At 39.5% G+C, this 25,000-nt stretch overlaps 1 protein-coding gene across 6 annotated transcripts in view; it reads left to right on the top strand.

Moving 5' to 3' along the window:
- Positions 1-25,000, top strand: part of trim44 (tripartite motif containing 44) — a 52,621-nt gene that overhangs the window by 1,672 nt on the left and 25,949 nt on the right. For 4 of the 6 annotated variants that reach the window (XR_003444735.2, XR_007144142.1, XM_027173177.2 and 1 more), the window contains exons 2-5: positions 2,833-3,403; positions 9,793-9,870; positions 16,195-16,509; positions 23,215-23,237. Coding sequence is in view for 4 of the 6 variants with exons in the window: in XM_027173177.2 (XP_027028978.1) it covers positions 2,903-3,403; positions 9,793-9,870; positions 16,195-16,509; positions 23,215-23,237 (917 nt within the window). In the remaining 2 variants the exon portion in view is untranslated. Of the gene's footprint in view, positions 1-2,832; positions 3,404-9,792; positions 9,871-16,194; positions 16,510-17,456; positions 17,591-23,214; positions 23,238-25,000 lie in introns of all 6 variants that reach the window. The other 2 variants (XM_027173174.2, XM_027173175.2) reach the window with 1 other exon arrangement.

Below are 25,000 nucleotides of genomic sequence, written 5' to 3'. Positions count from 1 at the left end.
ATAATCAAAAGGGTTGCTTCAGAGTACTCTTTGATATGAACTTCTCCATAAGCCTACCTTTTCAAAACCCTATATTCAATTCATAAAAATATATGCATACAGAATATAAAATATGAATTTGAAAAGGGCCCTAAAATAATTTTAGGAAGAAACCTTGAGAGGAATCAGGCATTAAAAGGGAACCCATTTTCATCTGGGTGACAGAATTGTATTATTTTAAATCATTTTCCTTTTATAACTATGTACCATGTGCTGTATGGTCAAAAAGTGCAATTGTATAACTCGGAAATTGATTCTAGTACAAACATGTCTCATCTATCTGGTTGACCAAATCAAACTGATGGAGACTTGAGTGCAAATGTGTTCATTGCAATTGAAGTCCAAAGCCATCTTTATGTCTTCTAAGTGGTGCAAACCACAGCAATCCCATGTTATGTGATAAATTAGACCCCCTATAACCTTGCGGGCAAACCAAAATGAGTACCTTGTGACCACAAGTACAACATCTGGGACCATGGCTGTAGACGTTGGAGGTGACACTAAGAGTTTTATTCACTTAAGGTCTCAGCTTATTTGTCGTGCCATTTTAAAGTATTTGGAATTTTTCTTTAATACAGATTACAACAAACATGCAAAATATGTGTAGTTAAAACGAATGTCGAATTTTTTCATAAAATTAGTTTATTGTTGTTGGCCAGTTTTAAACCGGGCCTAACATTTTTATTGTTTAGTTTTATTACAGGATTTTTACCGTTTGACATCATTGTGTCATTTGTTAGCCTTATAATATGTTGTGTGATATAGCTTGGTCACAGCAGGAGTCATCAGGACTCCAGATTTATAATGGAGACAGCTGGTGAAGGCATATTTCCAACACAAATCAAAGCAGCCGGTGCATTAAAAGTAGGGAGAAACTAAACAAACTACATCAACACTACAACAATGAATCAGAATCTAAAAAGGATATTTGTACCAAAGTTTTGTTGAATTCTCATATCTGATGAGTCAGAAGGTATCAATGCTGTGTAACAGCATGTCATTTACAATTTCTGTTTCTGTTTCTATTTCAAACGGTAGGGTTATGCTCATGTGCTCATTCTAATACATTATTTTTTATAGAGCATGTTTGCAGGACACTCTACATAATCTAAGGCTTCTAATAAACAGATTACAAAGCATTATTTTAGTCTTCCAGTGGCATGGGAGAGTGTTAAACCTTTAACTTTCTTTCTTTTTTTAGTTTTATTATCCTCATTTGTTCAATCATACATTTAGATACTAACATACTAACCCCAGCCATACTTACTGTACCAGCTCCTCCTAGGGCAAGGCAGCTGTGAGATATAAGCTTAAAACGTGTTAAAGCCTCTTTAACTGGCGTCTCTCAGTTCAATGGAAAAGTAGCTCTCAAGAAAGAAAGGGAGAGAAAAAAAAGGCTGGTGAGGCATCTTTTATAGCCGCTATAACGTTTGAAAAGACACTAAACTGACGTTCCATCGCATTAAATATTTATTATAATTGGATAAAAAGAATGATGTGTCACTGATTAATAAACCTAAAGGTATAACTGGCAACTAACTGTGGTATAAGATGAATAACACACTTTGGGTCATGCTGGTATTGGAAAAAAAATCCTCTTTGTGGTGGTAATAACCCGTAATGGAGGGATGTGTTAGCCTAGTGGTTAAGGTGTTGGACTACTGATCCGAAGGTCATGAGTTCAAAGCCCAGGTCCACCATTCTGCCACTGCTGGGCCCCTGAGCAAGGCCCTGCTCAGTTGTATAAATTGAAATCAGTCACTCTGGACTACATGTAAATGTAATGGTCCTCTAGGTCATGTCAGACCCAGACCCAGACCTCGTCACACCTAGTCTTAGTGGCACACAAAATTGGAAACACCAATTTTCAAACAAATTTTCAGGCGTTTCAAGACATCATGGAAGAAGGAAGCCATAATGTCTCTGATTGTGACAATGATTCTTTATGAGGATCAGCTAAACACTTGATTTTCCAAATGAAGTTCACAGTACAGACTTGGTCTTTCTTGTATGAACGATCTTTGTGTTTGCATGCTGGTCTTTTTCGTCACTGACTACATTTTCACACCCCTAAACATGACCCTGAACAAAACAGATTGTAATTGGTTGCTTTACATATCAGGCAGGCACTGTTAGGTGGTCCTTGGCCATCAAAAACTGCTGTGGACCTTCTGCCGTACCAACATACAAGACTACCTCACACCATACAAGTAAAACATTGTAGAATTTTATGTTGTACTTTCTCAACCACCACTTTTGGATTTATGAGATCAGTTTATGTGATTTTTACTCGAGGTGTTACTTACTGCATTTTGCTGTATGTGTAAAAAAATCCCATGAATAATGAACTATTCAGCAGTGAGTAGGACTACTGTACACTCCTTCAATCTGCTGTACAATTTCATTAAGGTAACCAGAGTCCCTCAGATAAATAAACTATTCGGTGGTAACTACATGCCTTCTGCCCCCCCCCTCTACCCCGGACCCCATTTTGACTTGATTTGTGTAGCAGCTTTGGGACTTTAGATTCGGCTTGGACTTCAGAACGGCTGACTTGTGTGTAACTACTGTAACTTGACTACCACACTATTAGAGCTGCAGGTTGGATCATCTCAGAACGTCAGACTTTGTTTACAGTTTCAGTTTTTCTGTTTCTGTCAGTAGAGGAGTGATTTAATGCAGTGAGCTTGGGCTCAGCTGTGGAAAGCTGAGTAAAGTACATTTGTTCTGCTTATGTTTACCATGTCCCCTGAGCTGTGGCTATTTTTAAATTGCTCTTTTTTTCCCCTCTAGGCTTCCCTGGGACCACTCTCTCTCTCTCTGTTTTCCCAGCCTGTTGCCCTTCCTTCTCCCATTTTCCAATATGAACCAACATGATAGGTGCAAGGATGATGATGACCTGCCGCAGATGGACGGCACATGCGATGCATGTGAACCAGACGAAGCGCAGCCTGCTATACAAATGTGTGTTGTTTGTCGCTTTGCCTTTTGCGTTGTCCATGCTGAGAAACACACACGCAGCACCAGACATCCGCTTCAGCCCTACAGCCCTCCAGACCCTGGAGCAAATGCCAACGCCGACATCAACGCTCAACCAGAGGCAGACGCAAACCGACTGGAAGAGGCAGAGGCCGCTGAGGGTGGAGCTGAAGGGGTGGAAGGGCAGGATGAGGAGCAGAGTGGGTGTGAATCAGGAAAGAGAGACACAGTGACAGTAGAAAGACTGAGATGTAAGGAACATGGACAGGAGGGATCGTTGTACTGCAAACAGGACGAAAAGATTGTGTGTGTGTTGTGTGCTGTACAGGGAGATCATCGTGAACACGAGATCATCACACTCCAGGAAGCCTACATGTGGCAGAAGGTGAGTATGAGCAAAAGGCCTTGATTTAACAACATGCATTGTTTTCTTCTCTCGTTGATTAGCGATAATTCTCCAGTCTTGTAAACAATTCATGACCTTTGTCTCTATGCTACAATCATTTCATTATATTCTTTCCAATAAGCCTTTTCCACACGGTTATGAAGAATTCCAAAATGATCTTCAGTTCACTATGTACAGTGTGCTTATTACATAATATAACCTAACATATATACTGTCTACTCCTTACATAATACATTATAGAAATAACATTGCAGACCTTGTCTAGTGGCCTATATGCCCAGTAGAGTGGCATTTAAACATTGAGCCATAGAAAAGAGGGCCCAGTAAAGGTCTATTCATCCATTGTCTACACCACTGGGGAACCTGGAGCCTATCCCAGGAGACTCTGGGCACAAGTCCCAGTACACCCTCGGCAGGATGACCATTACATACTTGTTTGAAATTTCATTTACACACTATTCATTTTTTAATATCCAAGTTAAATATGATTCCTAAATAAAATATATTTGAAATCACAGTTTGACATAAAGGACATTCACTTCAATTTCCTGCATTAAGAAGTCGAAGTGAAAATAAAGCTTTTAAACCTTGACTCAAATAAATTTATATTAAGCAATAAAATTAAAATAATAAAAGGAATAGCAGAGTACAGCAGCCTACATACTCGACTGTGCATTTTTAGCTTTCACTATATGTATACCCATGTTCATTTGTCATGCTACCTTTTTATTAAAACACATATATATTTTGGGGATTGTGGTAGCCTAGTGGTTAAGGTTTTGCACTACCAATCGGCAGGTTGTGAGTTTGATTCCTACGTCCACCAAGCTGCCACTGCTGGGGCCCCTGAGCAACGCCCTTAACCCTCGATTGCGCAGATGTATAAAAATGAGATGAGATAAATTTAAGTCGCTCTGGAAACGAGCATCTGCTAAATGCTGTAAATGTAAATATTTATTTATACATGCTTGATATTTCACTGACAGCTCTTGAGCTGTGTCTTTGCTCAATACAGCTCTGTCTTTTTCTCAATACTTGAGAAAACTAATCTTAAAGCTGAAGATGTTACTTAAAATATTAAATAAAATTGGTAAATAGCATGAACTGTATATACAGTTGAAACCAGATATTTACATACTGTACACTTCAGAAAAAAACACAAACTTTTTATTTCTTTACTGTCATACATTTAAATCAGAGTTTTTTTCTGTTTTATATCAATAAATATTAACATATTTTTTGCATTTGTGAAATGTCAGAATCGAACGAGGGAGAATTTTTATGTATTTTTATTATCACTTTCTTCAAAGTCAGAAGTATACATACACTTTCTTAGTATTTGGTGGAATTGCCCCGAAACTGTTTCACTTGGACCAAACGTTTTGGGTATCCTTCCACAAGCTTTCTACAATAGTTTGCTGGAATTTTGGCCCACTCCTCTTTGCAGAACTGGTGAAACTGGGTCAGATTTGTAGGCCTTCTTGCTCGCACTCGCCTTTTCATTGCTACCCACAAATTTTCTATGGCATTAAGATCAGGTCTTTGTGATGGCCACTCCAATACCTTGACTTTGTTGTCCTTAAGCCACTTTGTAACTAATTTGGAGGTATGCTTGGGGTCATTGTCCATTTGGAAGACCCATTTGCACCCAAGCTTTAACTTAATGGCTGATGTCTTCAGATGTTGCTTTAATATATCCACTTTTTTTTTTTTTTGATGCCATCTATTTTGTAAAGTGCACCAGTCCCTTCTGCAGCAAAGCAGCCCCACAACATTATACTACCACTCCCATACTCGACAGTTGGGATGGTGTTCTGGGGCTTCAAAGCTTCGCCCTTTTTCCTCCAAATATACCGTTTATCATTATAACCGAACAGTTTAATTTATGTTTCGTCAGATCACAGGACATGTCTCCAGAGATTAAGATTTCCCCCCATGTGCAGTTGCAAACTGTTGTCTGGCTTTTTTATGGTGGTTTTGAAGTAATGGCTTTCTCCTCCCAGAGTAACCTTTCAGCTCATGGCGGTACAGTATTCGTTTTACTGTGGATAATGACACTGTCTTACCAGTTTCAGCCAGCATCTGCACAAGATCTTTTGCTGTTGTCCTGGGGTTGATTTGCACATTTCGCACCAAAACGCGTTCCTCTCTGGGACTCAGAATCCGTCTCCTTCCTGAGCGGTATGATGGTTGTACATTCCCATGTTTTTTATACTTGTGTATTATTGTCTGAACGGATGAACGTCGGACCTTCAGGTATCTGGAAATTGCACCTAAGGATGAGCCACACTTGTGGAGGTCTTGGTGGATTTCTCTTGATTTTCCCATGATGTCAAAGAAAGAGGCTCTGTGTTTGAGGTGTGTCTTTATATGCATCCACAAGCGTGCCACCAATTAACTCAAATGGAATCAATTAACCTATCAGAAGCTTCTTAAACTCAGAATGGAATTGTAGCGATTTTGGCTCGCGAAACAAGGTAAATATTTATAAGTAACTATAACGTGTTATAGTGACTTCTAAATATTTTAACCTGAGTTGAAATTAACGGTAATGGAATTAACGTTACGCTTATTTGGTCTGTTCGTCCGGCGAACAGGCCGTGTAACCTTTATTATTTCTATGAAGACGGTATCTTCCCGGCCAAGAAAGATTTGCATCCCTTTTACTTTATACCGTAATTTTAAACTTCAAAATTAATCACACCCTAACTGGGAAATCGTCACAGAAACTTAAATTCACCTTACGATTCAATGAAAGATTCCTACTTAAAATTACGCATCTAAATTGGTTGGTAAAGGAAACGGTAAGCATTGGTTTACTGCACAAGAGTCCGGATGCAACAGAGAAATCTCTGAAAAGTCAGTTAGGGTGGGGTCAGACGTTCTTCCAAGTTCTCCTGAAGATCATTGCAGTTGTCATTCGTGGAAGTGAAGCTTGCTGGAACTTCTTTGAAGGAAGATGGAGTCGTCTCCAAGCTGTTCCGAAAGTCTGACCACGGATTGGTGGTGTTTGTGACTATTTAAAGGTTGCGAACTCCACCCATCTTTGGGGAGATGGCCAATACTACGGCAAGAATTCGGAGGGAAAAACTACCTTTGTTTTCAGGTGTCGGTGGGCGTGGTTTAGCTATCAAACTCTTAGATGGCTTTAAAGTTTTATCCAAGGTGTATTAAGACGGTATGGCACCTTTCGTGCTCAAATAAAATACACCAGTGTTTGAAAAATGAGTAACTGATAATTTTGTGGTCATTTGGATACTAAACATGAAGGGTAATGACGGTATAAAGGCAGCGGTACATTATATACACAGATCAGTAATCAAAGGGTAACTGATGTTAATACGATATTGTGTTCTTATAAAGGCAAGGAAACAAAGGTGTAACACAAAACAAAATGCACTTTCATTAGGAAGTAAGAAGAAAACGACAGCTTCATATACATTCTGACATCAGACCTTAAAGGGGCATAAAGCAATAGAACAGGTATACATTAACATGCCATGATCAGTAATTAGAGTATAACTGATGTTAAATACAATGTTTTTTCCGACATATGAATAAAAATACACCCTTGTCGGGAAAGTAAGGAGCAAATCATTTTAAGTCAGGCAAGCCTTAACAGAAGAAATACATTACAGCAGGGTTATAAGAATAAGAATCTTAGAGTATCTTATCTACTTGTTTTATTAGTTAAAGGAATGTCTCATTGTGGTGTGTGTGTGTGTGTGTGTGTGTGTGTGTGTGTGTGTGTGTGTGTGTGTGTGTGTGTGTGTGTGTGTGTGTGTGTGTGTGTGTGTGTGTGTGTTCTGGTTGAGGGCCCCTATGAGTTCAATCAGAGAAGCCGCATGGGGTTATCTGGTCTTTGTGTAGGCTCCAGTCATTCTGGAGCCAGTTGTGTGTGTGTGTATGTGTGTAAAACTGGGTTGCTCATAAGTTGATTGAAGAGTAGATGTTGAAATTTAGGGTGCCTGGGACATGAAATCTAAAATGAAATCTATAAAGTTTTTTTTTTGTTTAAATGCAGGATAATGTAGTATATATACTTCTCACGACTTTGATGAAAGTGATAATAAAAATACCTAAAAATTCTCCCTCGCTCGATTCTGACATTTAACAAATGCAAAAAATATGTTAATATTTATTGGGTTAAAACAGAAAGTTTACTCTGATTTAATGTATGACAGTAAAGAAATAAAAGTTTGTGTTTTTTTCTGAAGTGTATGTAAATATCTGGTTTCAACCGTATTTCATCAGCTCTGAAATAGACGAGAACCTCACCAAAATGTATAGCTTTAGCATTCATGGTGTACAAATGACTACAGGTTTCAGTCCCCTCTGAAAGTATTGGAACAGCAAGGCTAGGTTTTGTGTTTCTGTTCTACACTGAAGACATTTGGACGTGAAATGAAAAGATAAATACGAGTCAGCTGAAATTTGGATCCAAGGTCTCATATTCGTCTTTTTTAATACACCTTTTAGCTTGTCTCATGTACAGCAAAAGCAAATGAATTGGCCTTGCCGTTCCAATACTTTTGGGTATCGTATATTCATGTGCCGAATTTTTTCTAAAAACCATCAGAATAAGATTCAAAATTATTTGAGGCAAATTACTCTCAGGTAATATTTGCTCTTTCTTCTTGATTCTCAAGTGGTTACATTACAATGCTTTCACTCATTAGTATCATTATGTATTCAGTAATCCTTAGGAACTAAGTTTCAAATTTCATATTTTAGGTAAAATGTTGATAAAAACCAAGACATTAAATTGTGATTAGCTGTCTCTTTTTGTTAATGCTTTATTCTTCCACCAACCTAAAGTAATTGCAGGCTCAGTTTAAGTCAGCAAACGTTAAAGCACAGCCATTATCATATGTAAATGATAACATAAGAATTAGAATACAGTCATAGGTGTGTTACCGACCTCATACAGAGGTGGAAACGTTTGTTCACACCAGACCATTACTCAAAAATAAGAGACACACGTTTAACAGAGAATAAATAATAATATGCGGCGTCACTTATTGATTATTGTTTGGAGAACATTCAACTGATTGTGCCACAGCCATTTCACCTAAAATACTAATATCTAAGTCTAATATCCTGATCCATGAGAAATATCATGCAATCGGATCTGTAAGGATACAACTTTAAATACAAAAAACTACCAGTGCTCCTGCTGAATTACACTATGGCCAAAAGTTTCTGGACATGTGACGTCACACCCACACGTGGGGCCCTTTGGGATGAACTGGTACGCACTCCAGACCTCCCTAACGATCTGAAACCTAGTGGAAAAGGTGGAGATTATTCCAACACCAAAAGTACAATGAAATGCTACATTTGTAAACATTTCCGACAAGAAATTAATGTAAAATCTGTCTTCACATTACTACACATTTTTGGCCAAGTCGTGAGATTTCATCACAACATGCATTTATCCCAATGCACCAAACCCTCTTTGATGTGCATCAAATAAGAGTACAGGTATCATAGACAGTAGTTACACTTTCAAGTGACGTGACATACAGCCAAGTATGGTGACCCAGTATGGTTCGGTGCCTTGCTCAAGGGCACCTCAGTCATGGTATTGCCGGCCCGAGACTCGAACCCACAACCTTAAGGTTAGAAGTCAATCTCTCTAACCATCAGGCCACGACTTCCCCTTATACTTGTGTATTCACTTGTGTATTCACTGGTAGACATTTAAAAGAAGATGCCTGTGCTTTTTTGCCAACTGAAGAGTTTTCTGTAAACTAGTTTTTTGGGATTCTTGTTCGTGGAATTCTGGTGTCTACATACTTTTGGTCATATAGTGTAACTATATATAGTAGAGAGGAAATGGGTTATGAGCTGATCTGACTTATTTACAATACACTGTAAGAGAGAAAAGCCTAGCATTAAGAACAACGTAGCAAATCAATACCAACCTTATTAACTGTTACACACATAAACAGTGAAGCTGTACTACTGGTAGTAATAAGGCTGTTGAGCCCAGTATCGATGCTGCACTTTTCTGCTCTTTATTTCCCTTGTTAAGCAAGTGATCAGGCCTGGCATTAAACATTTAATTAGACCTTGTGTGAGAAAAGTGCAACACAGAAAGCAAACATACGCTAATCAGAAATGGCATCAAGCTAAATCCACTTCTACAATTTAAAGGTTTTGCTGTCTGGGATGTAGAGGGTAACATATGCTTTGTCACCAGCTTATTGATTCCAAAATGCTGTAGTTGTGACAAATAGGATGTTACATAAAGTCTAATTGTTCTATGCTTTATTTATATCTGATGCTTTAGCTGATTATTTAGGCAGCTCTGATTTTGAATATGTTTATCTCCTCCGATGAATTTTCTCTTCTTTCTCTCTCAGGGTAAAGAGGGAATAGATTTGCTGGCGTGTACTCAAGAAATGTCTGAGAAGATCAAGACCAAGTGGACCAGTCCAGATGTAAGTGGGCCAGACTGACTAGCAGCTATTGGGTTTATATGGTCTGGTTGGGATAACGATTCTGACGCGTTTAAAGATTGGCTTGTTTTTTTATTTGTCATTTCTCTTAAGCATGCAGGACTCCAGGGTGCACTTTTTAATTGCTTCCTTCCCAAATCATGCTGAAACCAAGCACGGGCCAAGATTATAATTCCAAACAATAACAATATACTGTAGGTGTTATTTAATGGCCATTTAATGTAACTCTCAAGCTCATGATATGATTACACAAGCTCAATAAGCAGTAATAATGAAGATAAAAGCTAAACATTGGTTTCAGTTAGCTGGTTGCCATGTCAGGACAGAACTGTAGTAGAAAAGGATCCAAAACTAGCTTCATTTGTCATTAAAATCACTTTTTTAACTGTGGATCTTTTCATTATCTGTTTATCTAGCATTTATTTAGCACATCGGAAGGAGAGAATTGTGAAAGTCTTCAGGATAGAGCACGGTTTGTGGTTTATTACTAACATGATACTAACAAGCTACATCTTTTTTGCCTTAAAACAAGATCAAGAGAGAAAAACAAGAGAAGCTCCTGAGGGAAGCGACTAGTTATAGCTGTTATAAGATAAGGGATAACAGGAACTTGTGGAGATGTTTCACAGCTTTAAAGGCAACTATAAATTATCAAATGTATGAGGTTCCTTTCTTTAATTTATCTTATTCGGTGGCATATGTGGTGATCTCGTGTGATCATGAGCATCAATCTCGTGATTAGTGCATCATTTGTCTGACATTCTGAAAGACACACAGCAGCAGTGAGAAGAAGAAAAGAGTTGTGTAATGTGTAAGGTTAATTTGAAGACCCTGTGAAAACCTGGTGCTCTTCTCACAGAATTCTGTTAAATATCATCATGCTGAAACATTCATCGTTGGTTCTCGGACAACGAAATCCATTCTTTTCTCCTTTCCACCTTTCTGTTTTTCTTCCTGTTTGTCCTTTTGTATTTCTTTTAATCTACCCTTTTTCTCCCTTCTTCTCTTTTAGCCTTATTTCTACAAATGGCCACACACAATAATTGCAAATACCTCTTTATTTAATCTGGTCTTTTTCTGCTCAGCTTAACCCAGTTCTTTTGAAGAGTAAGAGGCTCTGTGTGCATTAGGGGCTTACAAGAGCTTAAAGTCATCCCGTACATTAGAAAATGTTAAGAATTAAATAACTTCGAGGAAATAAATGTGTACTCGTGAATAAAGTAAAAAAAAACTGTTAGATTTGGTTAGAAAACAGGAAATCGATCAAAACTCTGGTGTTGCTATTGTGATCCTACAAGCGTTATTGTGTCATAAAGTTTAAGAACCAATCAGGTGTCAATATGTAAATGTAATTTATGACCCGAGATTAACAGAGAAAGCGGATGCCTTAAGCATGAAAGTTTTGAGTAAGTTTATAGGTACCTTTTAGTGTAGTCAGTAGGAGTTTGACATCGAAGGAAAATTTTTTTATCAAGTGTTAAAAATACCACTGAATGCATCTATACTTTCCTCCAATCAAATGCTGAAAGTAGGTTTGTGTTCTGCCTTGGCTGAGGGTAGGACAATCAAGACGAATTCTCTGCGTGTATATTTTTGGAATCACATTCGCTGAACTGAAAACGTGTGTCTTTAGGTCATTCTATGCATATATTCTGATTATATTAAATGTAATCTTTTTTAGTCCTCATGGGAAAACTTCAGTATAAGTTTAGGGTATAATGTACAAGGGCATGTTAGCTCATTAGTGTGCTTGTTTAATTACGGATGTTGCCTCAGGGGTCATGGCTCTGGACCTCCATGTCTGGCAGTTTATATCTCAGTCTTCCTGTGAGACTACGCCGTGCTATTTGAAGAAAGTGTAAGACGTATTGGATTATATATACATGCTCATCCACGGAGAGTAGTTTACCATTATATGTGCAGCACTCCCTCATCTCTGTCATCTTTTATTCCTGGATCTTCTTCTGTTCTTCTCCGGCTGGGATTTTTTTTGCTTATTTTAAAACGTTAAAAATGACACACACGGAACCCCATATGTCCACCATATGTAGTCAGTACATATCATACTCTCCCTTTCTTTTTCCATGTGTTCTTAGTATCTTTTGTGCAAGCCACAGATGCATTAATGAAATGAAAGCGCTTGCTTATGTGCTTCACAGATCTGCCAAACTGTGTTTTATTACAACATTATAAAATCTATGAGATATTAAAATTTCATCAGTGAAACCAAGAACTGTAAGAATCCTGGTGCAGTCAAACCAGACACCCCCCCCCCCCCCATCTCTCTCTCTCTCTCTCTTTCTTTCTCTCTCTCTCTTTCTCTCTCTCTCTCTCGTTCTACTCTAATAGCTACTTGAATAGTTCAGGGCTTTATGTCATTAAAGTACTTCTTTTGCATTTACACTCAGTGGTGAAAAGAGCTTTCTCTCTCTTTCTCTCTCTCCATCCCTCTCTCCCCATCTCTCTCTCTCTCTCTCTCTCTCTCTCTCTCTCTCTCTCTCTTTCTCTTTCTCTCTCTCTGTGCATTATGAGTTACCATGTAATTTCAACAGTCTGATTACAGCCACAGAGAAATGCCAATAGCTGGGAAAGAGAAGGTGAAAGAAATCTTCCTGGAAAAAGCACTCACTTGGACAGGGGCCATCACTCTGGGTGAGGTGACGGCCATTTCAAAGCCATTTGGTGTTAATGTGCCACTAATGTGTTTCTCTCATTGACAGCTCTATGTAGTCACTATTTCTGTTCTCACAGAATAGATTCAGCACTCAGTGTGACTGGAGGTCTATAGCCATTTATGCTCTACCAGTAATCCTATTCCATAGACAAAGTACCATACAAGTTCAAGGAATCAGCGTTTCCATCAGTTAGAGCAGTGATTCCCAACCCCCGGTGCCGGTCCGTGGACCCGTTAGTACCGGGCCTTGAAATATTCCCAGAATTTTGTTTTTATAACTGTAATAATTGTCTTTTTTTAAGTGCTATGACATGTCATGTTATTTAATCCAAAACATAAACAATAAATAAATTAAAATGTTTCTTTGAGCGCCTTGCGATTGCTTAGCAACGTGTCGTATCTGAACGGACTGCAAAAAAGCGCGGTGCACCTGAAGTGATCGAAGTATGTGGAGAGATGAGCGGGCCTCAGCAAACTTCAATGGCTAATTTCATTGCGGGCAGTTTCTGGTAAAAGGAAAGGCGATGACCAACTCGAAAATAGCGCGAGAGAAAAAAAGTCAAGCTTCAATCGTAAATACGATACCTCCTACATTAGGTATGGATTTACGACAACAGGGGATTCCGCGGGGGCCAAAACCGTTGTGTGTTATTTGTGGTGAAAAATGAAGCAATGAAGCCGTTAAAACTTCAGCGGCACTTAACCACCAAACACCCAACTCTCAAAGACAAAACGGAGGACTTTTTCGAAAGAAAGAAACGTGAGTTAGAAACAGACTGGATGTGAGGAATACCCTACGTGTCTCATTGTCAACCATCAAGCCCCGGTATGATGTTCTTGTGGCTGCCAAGCAATCCCAGCGGTCTCACTGATATGGATATCAGACTGTAAGCTGGTTTTCATTCATATTTGTGAAGCAGACCTTTTCAAATTTCGTTTTATTGTATCTTGGAATTTGTGTACATTGTTTCGGATGCATATATGTTTTTTTTAATGGATGCCCAGGAAGAACAAATAGGCTTTAGCAATCAATAAGCAGTTCATGTTCTGTTCTCATTGGTCTGGTCTGGTATTTTTTTGTTAAAGGTTAAAGCTTAATCTCTAATTTTATACTTTTAAAAATTATTAGCTGAAATCACTGTGTGTTTGCTATTGTATTCTAAAACTGTCTGACTGTTGAAACACAATTAGCCTTTGTTGTCACCTGTTGGTGAGTGAAAACACTAAGTTGCTTTCGAAGTGATTGTCTTTAGTGGTTCTGGAGAGATTTGACAGGTGAAATGGACTGGTATTTTCATACAATTTGCCATTACTGCCACCTGCTAGTGAGTGAGTGCTGTGTAAGTTGCTTTTGAATAGACCCAATTGTATGGGAGAAAAGGGAAACGTTTTGTGAACGAGTCTGAAAGATCGGTATATTCCTACAAGTCTGTTGCCACCATGTTCATTATATGCAATTAAATGATAGGCTGTTACTGTTTTACACAGTGATATGTTCCAAATGATGCATCTTGAAATTGAGGCATTAAAATTGACAACTGGTCCCTTGAATTTCTTTTATGAATAAGCTGGTCCCTGGCACAAAAAAGGTTGGGAACCCCCGAGTTAGAGAACCGAACCACTATATGATCAGATGTGGGAGCTTAAAATCTTAAAACCGACGTCAAAACCTCGGAGTGTATTTTATCGTGCACATTAACATCTTTAACACTGAGCAGAATTCTTGCCATTGTGTACAGGCTGAATAGAATATTGCACGTTATATCATAGCTTTATTTTACAGAGCCTGCTAGACTTCAAGGTCTGCTGGCATTGGCTGTGTGATATTTGTGTAGTTCATTTCAGTTGTCAGAAAACTGTTCTTTTTTCTCTCATGTACACGCAGAATTTTTTAAGTTCTTTTTCTTCTACATATACGTAGACCTAAAATCATGTCGCCAAGCTATTGTCATGGAAACAGTGAAGCCTTAGATGGTAATAGTTTTTGTTTCTAGATCAGCACTTTACTGCTGGAGTTGAAATGGTTTTTATTTATTTATTTAGTTATTTATTGGAGGAAAAACTGGAACAGCTGTGGAATTGTAGAGTCGCCAGTGCTGACTCTAGGACCCCCATAGTGTTAATGAACAATGACTAGACCAGCCCACAGATGCCATGAGTTCAGGTTCTGTGTACACCAGTGGTTCTTAACTTGGGGGCTCATGACCCCATGGGTCACAAAGTGGTAGCATGCTAAGTGGTAGTGGTTGAACTGTGCAGCTGTTACATTCAGCCTTTCTGTGAGACTTAAGAATGCTTAAATATTGTGTGTCCATGATCTCATCAGCCCTATGGAATAGCAGACCTTTTGAGAGCGAGAGGGTACTTTTGCAGAGCATGTTGGGTTGACCAGCCAGATCCACAGCTCTTAATTTCAAGGCTAGAATGGAGAGGGGGACAGCAGAAGACAGTCAAGGCTAGGATCAAATAAGTGATCAAATAAATAGACAAAAAGACAAGAAGACACTGGCACAGTTAGTTTGAAAACTTCTCTGTCTCTCTTTTAACTGACTTGTGCCCAACAGATTTGATCTAGTTCTCCAAAAGCATATTTTTGGTTTCATTTCATTAATTATTGTTTTACCTCCAGTAATGAAGCATCCACTTGCATGGACCCTTGTGTATTAATAATCTGTGTACATTCCAACACTAATCAGTACAATTATATCTACTGTGATGCTTGAGATAAGCTTTTACCTCTGAGATCTCTCGGCTCTTATGTAAGTTCGAGGTTTTGGCTAATAGGACTGGGCTTGTATCAAAGGAAAAAAACCCAAGCACTCTTCATCTAGTTGCGGATTGATTTCTTTTGTAAAAAAAAAAGGGGAGGCAGAGCTAAACATAATAGACTTTCTCTACTTCTGGCAACGTGTTGATGTATCATGCAGTCTTTATTGTTGGACTGCAGTAGAGTTAGAGACCTGCTTAGAACTGTACAAGGCCATTGGGCTTGTATTCATTCCAGACTGCAGAAATGGTGTAGAATGAATGCCAGTCCTTCAGTCAAGGTGAGTCATGAGTAGAAGAAGATTGCAAGGCAGTATGCTTGTGACAGGCTAGGTGATGGTGCATTAGCTGTAAAAGTATGATTTCAAATTAATGATAGTAAACAGATCCTGAAGGGAAAGTACGAAATGGGTTTGAAGGGAGTTACACGAAGCACTTAAGTGCTGAAACCTGAACAGATGGTGTAGGATGGTGGCACTCAAAGCCAAAGTCCTTATTGTGAAATGGGATGTGCAAAAAAACTCCCTATTTGCTATTAAAATGACAAGTTTGATGCCCTAGGCTCTTTGCCTAATCTCTGTCTTTGGACTGCCAGGTGCTCAATCATGTCATCTCTTTATTGTCAAATTCTTCCTCCCTTTCTTCAGATACATTAGTTCTTATCTCTTCCACCTGTGCCTGTGATCCATATTTCCATTCTGCAATTTTTATCACAGGGCCAAAATTAGATGTAGCTCATTTGGCAAGCCTGTGTCAATGCCTTTTCTAATTAACTTTTTCTCACTGATTTTGGCCCTCCTTTCCTGTCTCCTTTTCTGCTATATCTTCCACCCCTTGTTAATTTCTTTATTGTGTTCCTTGGCCAGATGAGCCCAGAGGAGCTCGAGTGCTACGTCAACCAGCAGTTTGACGAGTTACAGAGGCTGGTGCGTCAGGAGGAGTGGCGTGTGCTTCACCTGGTAGACCTGAAAGAGGCGTTTTTGACGGCACACGCTGCTGAGAAGATTGCTGAGATCAGCGTTCACACCGAGAAACTGCAGGAGGAAATGGACTCCATCACACAGCAGCTGGGTGAGCTTGACCACGCTGAGCAAAACGGCGTAGCCCCAGCCAACCTGGCACCTCTGCTGGCGGGACAAAACCGGCCGCCTGGTGTTGCTCTACTGGAAGAAAGACCTCTGGTGAGCAGAAATTCTCCTTCAGAGCATTGAGTTTGTGATTAACAGGAAGTTCAGAATGACATGATTGACTTTTAACACCCAGCTAAACTGATGAAGCCTGTTAAATGATGGGCAAATCCAGTTGCTTTGGTTACTTACCACTAGACATGCTTTTAATGAAAATAAGAAATAACTGCTTCAGCTTGTACCCAGAAAAACAAGAGTGCTTATAACTAAACACTTTCAGCTCTAAGAAACTCATTGCTATTTTTAACAAGATCCGTGATTGATCTCTACGGAGAAAGCAAGGGACTGGATAAATGGTGAAATTATCTTCACATTAGAAATTGAAGAACTAACAATTGCCCTTCCACACATGGCTCCTGAACACCGTTTTATTTCTTTTGAAGTTTTCTGTTAGGAAGTCAATATTAATGTGAGCATTATTATGAACAATGGCTAAATCAGTGGCATAGAAAATCAGTTTGTAGGCTTGCTTAGACTTATTAGACTTCTACAGTCTATTGACCTGAGGACTAGACCTAAGTGGTAAAAAAAAAAAAATTGGCTTCATTTCCATTGAACTGTTATTTACTACAAAAATATCCAGCTAGTATGAACGCAGAAGCCGGTAACGTAGCCCGAGTCAAACCATAAATTATTATTCTGTCCTCACCACAAAGGTCATTGTGTTTATTAGCGAGACAAGGAAGGTTTCTGACAAATAATTGTGGGTTCATATTGTCACTATGAAAAGATTGTCTAAACATCTAATCTCTCCCCAGGCGCCGAACCTAAAATGGAAAATGTTTCCAAAATGTTTTTTCTGAACCCTGGTAATGTTCTGAGGCAGCCCTCCTGAGTGTGCACTAAAATTCCTAAATGAGGTTGGAGGGCTGGAAGGGAGGGGGTGTTTTGAAGGTCTTTAGATGTATGAGGCTATTAAGACTGGTTGTGTGGTTTCTCAGGGCCACAGGAAGAAAGAGGGGAGGAAGGAAGGTCTGAGCAAATCTAGGGAGGCTTATGAAGGGCAGTGGTGTAAGCATTCAGGACACACACAGTTCTGTAGGCAGGAGGATTTACCACACACGCTCACAGACGGGTAGGTGAAGGACAGTGGCGTAGGCAGGTGCTCTGGATGTTTGCCAGTGCTGAGTATGACATGAATCTCCAGCTATAACAACTGCACATATCAAGGTCATATACACACTTACACAAATTAACACAGACACAAACTTACTCACACTTCTTTACATACACGAACACAGACGCCCTGTCTTTTGATTGCGCACACACACGTACACAGGCTTTTATCGCGTGCAGAGTTTAAACGATACCTTTAGCTCACTGGTCACCACATGGTCAGAGAACAATTTTTAGTCAGAGCTAAATTGTGTCCGTGTGTGTGTCCGTGTGTGTGTCCGTGTGTGTGTCCGTGTGTGTGTCCGTGTGTGTGTCCGTGTGTGTGTCCGTGTGTGTGTCCGTGTGTGTGTCCGTGTGTGTGTCCGTGTGTGTGTCCGTGTGTGTGTCCGTGTGTGTGCCCGTGTGTGTGCCCGTGTGTGTGCCCGTGTGTGTGCCCGTGTGTGTGTCCGTGTGTGTGTCCGTGTGTGTGTCCGTGTGTGTGTCCGTGTGTGTGTCCGTGTGTGTGTCCGTGTGTGTGTCCGTGTGTGTGCCCGTGTGTGTGCCCGTGTGTGTGCCCGTGTGTGTGCCCGTGTGTGTGCCCGTGTGTGTGTCCGTGTGTGTGTCCGTGTGTGTGTCCGTGTGTGTGTCCGTGTGTGTTCCCGTGTGTGTTCCCGTGTGTGTTCCCGTGTGTGTTCCCGTGTGTGTGCCCGTGTGTGTGTCCGTGTGTGTGTCCGTGTGTGTGCTCGTGTGTGTGCTCGTGTGTGTGCTCGTGTGTGTGCTCGTGTGTGTGCTCGTGTGTGTGTGTGTGTGTGTGTGTGTGTGTGTGTGTGTGTGTGTGTGTGTGTGTGTCTTTGTATTGGAAAATGGGGCACTCTAGGTTAATTGTGATTATAAGAAAATGTCGATTGGTTCTCTGATTATTCTCTGTCGCTGATTAAAAGTCACACACTGAAGAAGACAAAGACACACACATGGTTGTAAATGTACACATATGTATCAGTGAACAAAGTTAGAGCTCACTGAATGTCTGGAGTTGTGAAAGTCTGTCACACATCTGGTTTAGACAGGGATAAACACAGGATCCAGTATTAAATGTAAGCAAACGGCCACACACACACACGCGCACACACACACACACACACACACACACACACACACTTGCACGCACACACAAATCTCCTGCTTTTTTAGACTTGTATTTAGATTCTGTGATGTAAATAAAAAACATATTATACCTCATTAAAAGCTTAAGAGTCTCTTTAAGATTTGAAAAATATATCACCAAGACGTCCCCTTTAAATTTTTAAACCATCCTAATTGCTGAGAGAGGTTTTTGCTGGTGGGCAGACTAATCATGCTTCTTGCAGTGCAAAGCTAAATGTTCATTAGATAATATTTCTCTTAATAAGTCGGCTTTGCATCCATCGCATCGTGCTGCATTGTGCATTAGCCTGCTAACACAGATTAACAAAATAAACGGTAGCTCTGTGAATCTGACTTTGTTTTCACTGCATTCACTTTGCAAAGTTAACACAGTTTGTAATATGTCTTGTGTTAAGAAGAAAACAGTCAAAGTGCAGCTAGTCACTAACAACCACCAAGCTAGCACTGCTAGGCCCCGGAGCAAGGCCCTTAATGCTCGACTGCTCAGTTGATCAAAAAAAAAAAAAAATAGAGGACTATGAATCACAGTTCTCTTTAAATGTTTATATAAGACATATAATACAATAAATTTTAAACTAAACTTTGCTTAACATTCTAAAATGTTTAATTAAGCACTCACAAAATCTAAAAAGCTTTTCTTCTGCCATAATTGATGCCAAAGCCACATATCCCAGCTTGCACAAATCCTAAAGCGCTTCAGTTTTTATGTAATTCAGCTGACATTCTACCTCAAACGCATCGAATTGAATTACAGCTGAAAAATTGTAACACAGAGTTGAGTCAAACAGGACATTTGAAAAATTTGATGTCAGAACTGGTGGATTGTTTCCCAAGGTAAATGTATAGAAAGCCAAGAATAATGCTGAGTCTCTCTCTCTCTCTCTCTCTCTCTCTCTCTCTCTCTCACACACACACACACACACACACACACACACACACACACACACACACACACACTTCATCTATCTTTAATAATCAACACGTATAAATCTGTAAGTAAATAAACAGAGAGCAGAGAGGTAGAGAAGCAGAGCTCATTTCTAGCAATGTATTTGTTTTAAAATTCACCTCTGATTCTTCACTCCTTATTTCCGATTACGCACAAACTCCAACATGCTTAATATGAATACAGTTCTCACAAATCTCTGTGCAATCTTCTGACAGACTTCATGTTCTGTTTTGACTGAAATCATCACAATTAGTCTTGTATCACTTCGGAGACTTCATCATTGTCAAAAACGTTAGGATGTTAAAAAAGGACGATAGTTAGTCACTATTATTTTTAATTTGGAAATTTAATTAAAAAACTCTATGGTAATATACAATTGTAAGCTACTTAAACCCCCCCCCCCTTTCCCCAGTACACAGTATAAACTAATGAATTATTCCAGCAGTGCTAGTCTGATATAAACTGAGCCAACGTTCAGTGTGAGATGCGTGTTTTTGCCTCTGTTGATAACCTTAAACCTTCAAATTTTAGATGCTCATGAATAAGCACTGTATGCACTATGCATCTCATAGAGCAGAAATGGGTTCGATATAACCTTTTACTTGTGAACATGTGAAAACTATTTCCTCTTGTAGGAGTGTAGAGCATGACATGATATAGACATTCGGTGCTGAACATGGAAACCCCCCAAACAGGGTTAATATTATTAAACTATTATTTATAATATTATAAATAATAATTATTATAATATAATAATTATTAAATTATAATCTTATTAATATTATTATATATAAAAGTAATTAGCGTAACACATTAACGTTTGCATTGCTATCTGAATATTTGGATGAAAAGGATGCATTGCTATTTTCAGGGCTGGACTCAGAGCCCGGATCTGGTCACATTGTGATAAGTGAACAGCAAAACTCAGCAAAATCACTATTCAGATCCTCGACATAACTACAGCATACGTTTCCCTGATCGAGTGACGTAAGTGATCCGATCATCCGAGACCGACGTTAATGCCAGTTAAGTCAAGACCGAGTTCCCAGTCTTTCCTCTCACGTTCCATAAACACAAAGCCTGCCTCTCCCACATCCTTAGACACACTCACTCGTTCTTCCATTCTCACGCTCTGACACAGCAACGCAATCAGCCATCGACTGTACGTTTTCTACTGTGTGCTCCATGGTTGGTGATTGATTATGTTGGCCAGTGGGAGAAAGACTTTTGATTGCCTGTTCAAAGAACCAGCACAGTCAAGGAGAAATGAATTTGTGCAAAGCAAGCAAACACTCTCAAGAGAACACAAGTGTATTTTTATTCTCATCAATTCAACATTTTTCAACATCTGCTCATACGATGTAGATGGTGAGCAGAGCATTTCTTTTCCAAGCTGAGCATTTAATCAGATTTGCTGTGGAGTAAGGAGGCATCTAGGCTTGTCTGTCAGGTTACACCCCAGCTCCTTGCAGTATACAGTACACTGCATAAGTATTCACCCCCTTCACATTTCCACATATTGAACCATTATTTATTTACTCACTTACGTCTGACATTTGAAGCTGTAAAATATCACTGTTGTAACCCAAAGGTTAATTAAGTTTAATTATGTATTGCTTGCATATGTATTCATCCCCCGGGTCAATACTTAGTGGAACCACCTGTGGCTGCAAACACAACTGCAAGTCCTCTGGAATACAGTTTTATCAGCTCCACACATCTGGATTCTGATATCTCTGTCTTCTTTTTTGGCAAAATTGCTCAAGTTCAGCAGATCGGACAAAAGACGTTGATGAACATATTTTTTGAACCGCTCCAGTGTAGTTTGTTTAGGGTCCTTGTCCTGTTGGAATTTGAAACCCTGACCTAGTTTTAAGTGTCTCGCAGACTGGAACCCTGACCCGTTTCTCAGTCTCTACTTATTAAAACATGACACCGGGTTTAGCGTGGGGACGTTGCTCAAAGAATGATGAGCAGTGACGAATGATGCTAATGCTAAATATAGGGTTTTGGGCCAAGGCCAAGGGTTACATTTTGGTTTATCAGACCAGACAACTTGATTCCACACGTTATAAAAAGAACCTCATTCTGCATGTTCTCAAACTCTTTGTTTGAACAGGTTTGTTTGTCTATATATTGAGATCATATGACCCTTTTTTTCCAGTGACTTCTGATGGTAACTGGTTGCACAGACAGGTTTCACAACAAAGTGGGTAAATCCCTATGTTTACCTTTATTAATGTTTGCTTTTCATTTTTTAAGACTTGGGCAAAATTCATATATTGAACATATGAGGCTCAATATTATGGGGTTTTTTGTATAAGTTCATATTTTTGGGGTTTTAAAAGCCTTTTATTGACTATTTATACGAATACAAACTGCTGCCACCTCCTGGTGTGGTGAGTTATTCTCATATGTATGTACAATATGGCACTTTGCTCATATCAGTTTGCAGAAGAACAATGGAACCTTCAGATGTTTATTGTTGGCTTGGTGTCACAGGGCTCTAATACATGCCTTAAATTGGTGGGCAGACTAAAGTTTTCAAGTGTGTACTATCTGGAGCACATCATTATAAAGCTATTAGATAAGTCCACTTCTCCTCAGGTCAATGAAAAGGCCAAAGTTCAAAGTACTTTCACGTAGCAGTAGCTGGCATGCAGAATCCAGCCGCTAATGAGATGCTCTGACTCAACGTCTCAGTCTGAATATGGCCCTCTCGACACTCCCTTCACAAAGCTTATCTCCTCACTCATCATTTCTTTTAAACTCCTTCCAATTATCTTGTTTCAGATATATATATATATATATATATATTTTTTTTTTTTTCCAGCCCAGAGACTTTTCTCATTCAGTTTCTTAATGGAAACGGCCAGCTGAGCTGAAGCACAGGCGCTAATGCACAGACGGACGCTGTGCTCTTATCTGCTTTTCATTATGCTGTCCTGTCTTCTAATAAAGGTTGAAGAAAGTTTCTCTTTCCCTTTTGTCTGTCTTTTCTGCTCCTTTGTCTCTTTGTGTCTATCTTTAATGCTTCTTCTTCACCTCTTTATTTTCTCCTCTTCTCAGTTACTCACAGTCAGTTGACTTGACACGCACAGTTTACACAGACGGAGAAATAGCAGCCACCCGATTGACTTCAGACGACATTCGATTCTAGCTGGGTCTTGGGCTTTTTAGAGGTGTTTGTGTCAGGCTTTAAAACGCAGCTAAAAGAGAGCGTGTTTAATCAGAGTGAAAGCCCACAGGTTTAGCCCTGGGCTAATGAGCCTAGACGAAAATAGCCTATCCATCCACGGCTAGTCAAAAAGTAAGCATGCTTTTGTGCAGAGACGGCGCTGGCTTGTTTAATCATCCTCTTATCTAGTGATAATAGTGTCAGGTGATTTATAGTCCTTGTAATGATAGAGATGTAGTATAAAGGCACATCTGCTTTATTGCTTTGGCTCTATTCAGTCTCATTTTTCTATCTTTATTTCCCTGTTTTTCAGATGGACCCTGAAGCCAGACCAAGGTAAGACAACTAAAGTGAATTATAATTTCATGTCTGCTTCTTCGACTCTCTTGGGAACGCACAAAGCTTGTGATGAGACTGTAAAGTCCTCGATCAGCTGCATAACATCCAGATGTCTCCTCAGCAAACAAATACAGACTGTAGAGTGTAGCAAGTGTGACTTGCCCTGGATTCCCCATCCCACCCCACTCTGAGATACAGGCACACACACATACATACACACTCACACGCAAAAAATAGAATAATTACTACTCCAAAATCTGACGACTCATCGCGTATACAGAGTGACACAAGCTTTTCTACCGCTTCCCTTTGTACACACAGCTGTAAGTCAGCCTTTATATATCCTCAAGCAGTTTGTGTGTGTGCGTGCGTGTGTGCGTGCGTGCGTGTGTGTGTGATAGAGATGAAAAGTGAGTGATGTGTTTGTGTGGTTCAGTGTAAACTATTTGTTTTTTTTATTCTAAGGCAATTATATAGAAGCAAGAATATTTTTTCTCATTTTCCCAGTACATTTCAGCTCAGTTTTGTTCTGCTCTGCCGGCCTGCCTATATTTAGCGTAATATTAGCTACACTGAACAGATTTTTTTTTTTAGAACCACATAGACAGCCATCCATCAGCTTTAAAGGAGCAGTTTGTCATATTCCGAGCCCTCAGCTGTGTGTGAGGTGAACTGCGACTGCAACAAAGATCAGAAACAGACCTCACCCCTGCTGAACCTGTGTATGCCTAGTTAATATAGGGTTAGGGAAATAAGCTGGACCCGATCGGCTCTTTCGTATCTGAGGACAGGGTTAATATATCATTCAGAGGCGGAAAAATATAAACAGAAGCTTGAAATGAGGACACAAGCCAGATCTGCTGGATGAGAAGATAGTAAATCAGTTTTTCTAATGTATCAGTCGAAATAAATGAATTTATCAAAGAGGACAAGGCTATATAATAAATCTAGATATAAATCTACTTAAATCTCTATATCTCTCTTTGTGCCTTTACAAGTCTCTCTAGATTATACAACAAGGATCATGAACTGGCAGTCTGCGCTCCACATGTGGACCAAGCAACATATTTCAGTGGACACAACCGAGTACTTGAGATGGAAAAATCCTGTAGCAGTTCGCATTGACATACGAGCATAAAACATAAATAATTTCATGACTCTTGTTTTCAAAACCCGAGCCGTCACAACCTCTGTAGCAGGTCCTCCGTTGTGGTTTATACAAAAATGAGTTTGTGTGAATTATTTAGTTGAAGGCAGCTCGTCAGAGCAGAGACTAGCTACATGGCTAGGTCCGAAAGAGGGGAGAGTTTAAAACGGACATCATATCATATCTGTTCACTAGTTAAAACTCAGATTGTCAAGCACCATTATGAAAACGAATTAATAAAATTCTAAGAAATTATAATCAAGCCTTACAAGATACATGCTTGATCACTAATGTAGTTCCAGGCGCTGTGATTAGACACTCATCATACTCCTGAGTCTAATAAACATGTTAGTCCTGCTTTCTAAAAGATGAACCTGAACGTTTGTAAAGAAATGAAAGGTAATATGAAGAACACCAGCTTTGTGCTCGAACAAATGGCACAAACGTGCACTTAGGCTCCTCTAGTGGGGGCAAATTTAGAATGTAATTTGGTATCGACTTTCCTGAGTTATCAACATGAGATCACTTAGCACATGTCCTTGGATAAGGTCAGTATGACTTCATGCTCACACACACATACACGCGCATGTGCACGCACACACATACACACACA

The sequence above is a fragment of the Tachysurus fulvidraco genome, chromosome 10, assembly GCF_022655615.1.
Source record: "Tachysurus fulvidraco isolate hzauxx_2018 chromosome 10, HZAU_PFXX_2.0, whole genome shotgun sequence".
Lineage (NCBI taxonomy): Eukaryota > Metazoa > Chordata > Actinopteri > Siluriformes > Bagridae > Tachysurus > Tachysurus fulvidraco.
This window is presented reverse-complemented; position numbering and strand designations above follow the sequence as displayed.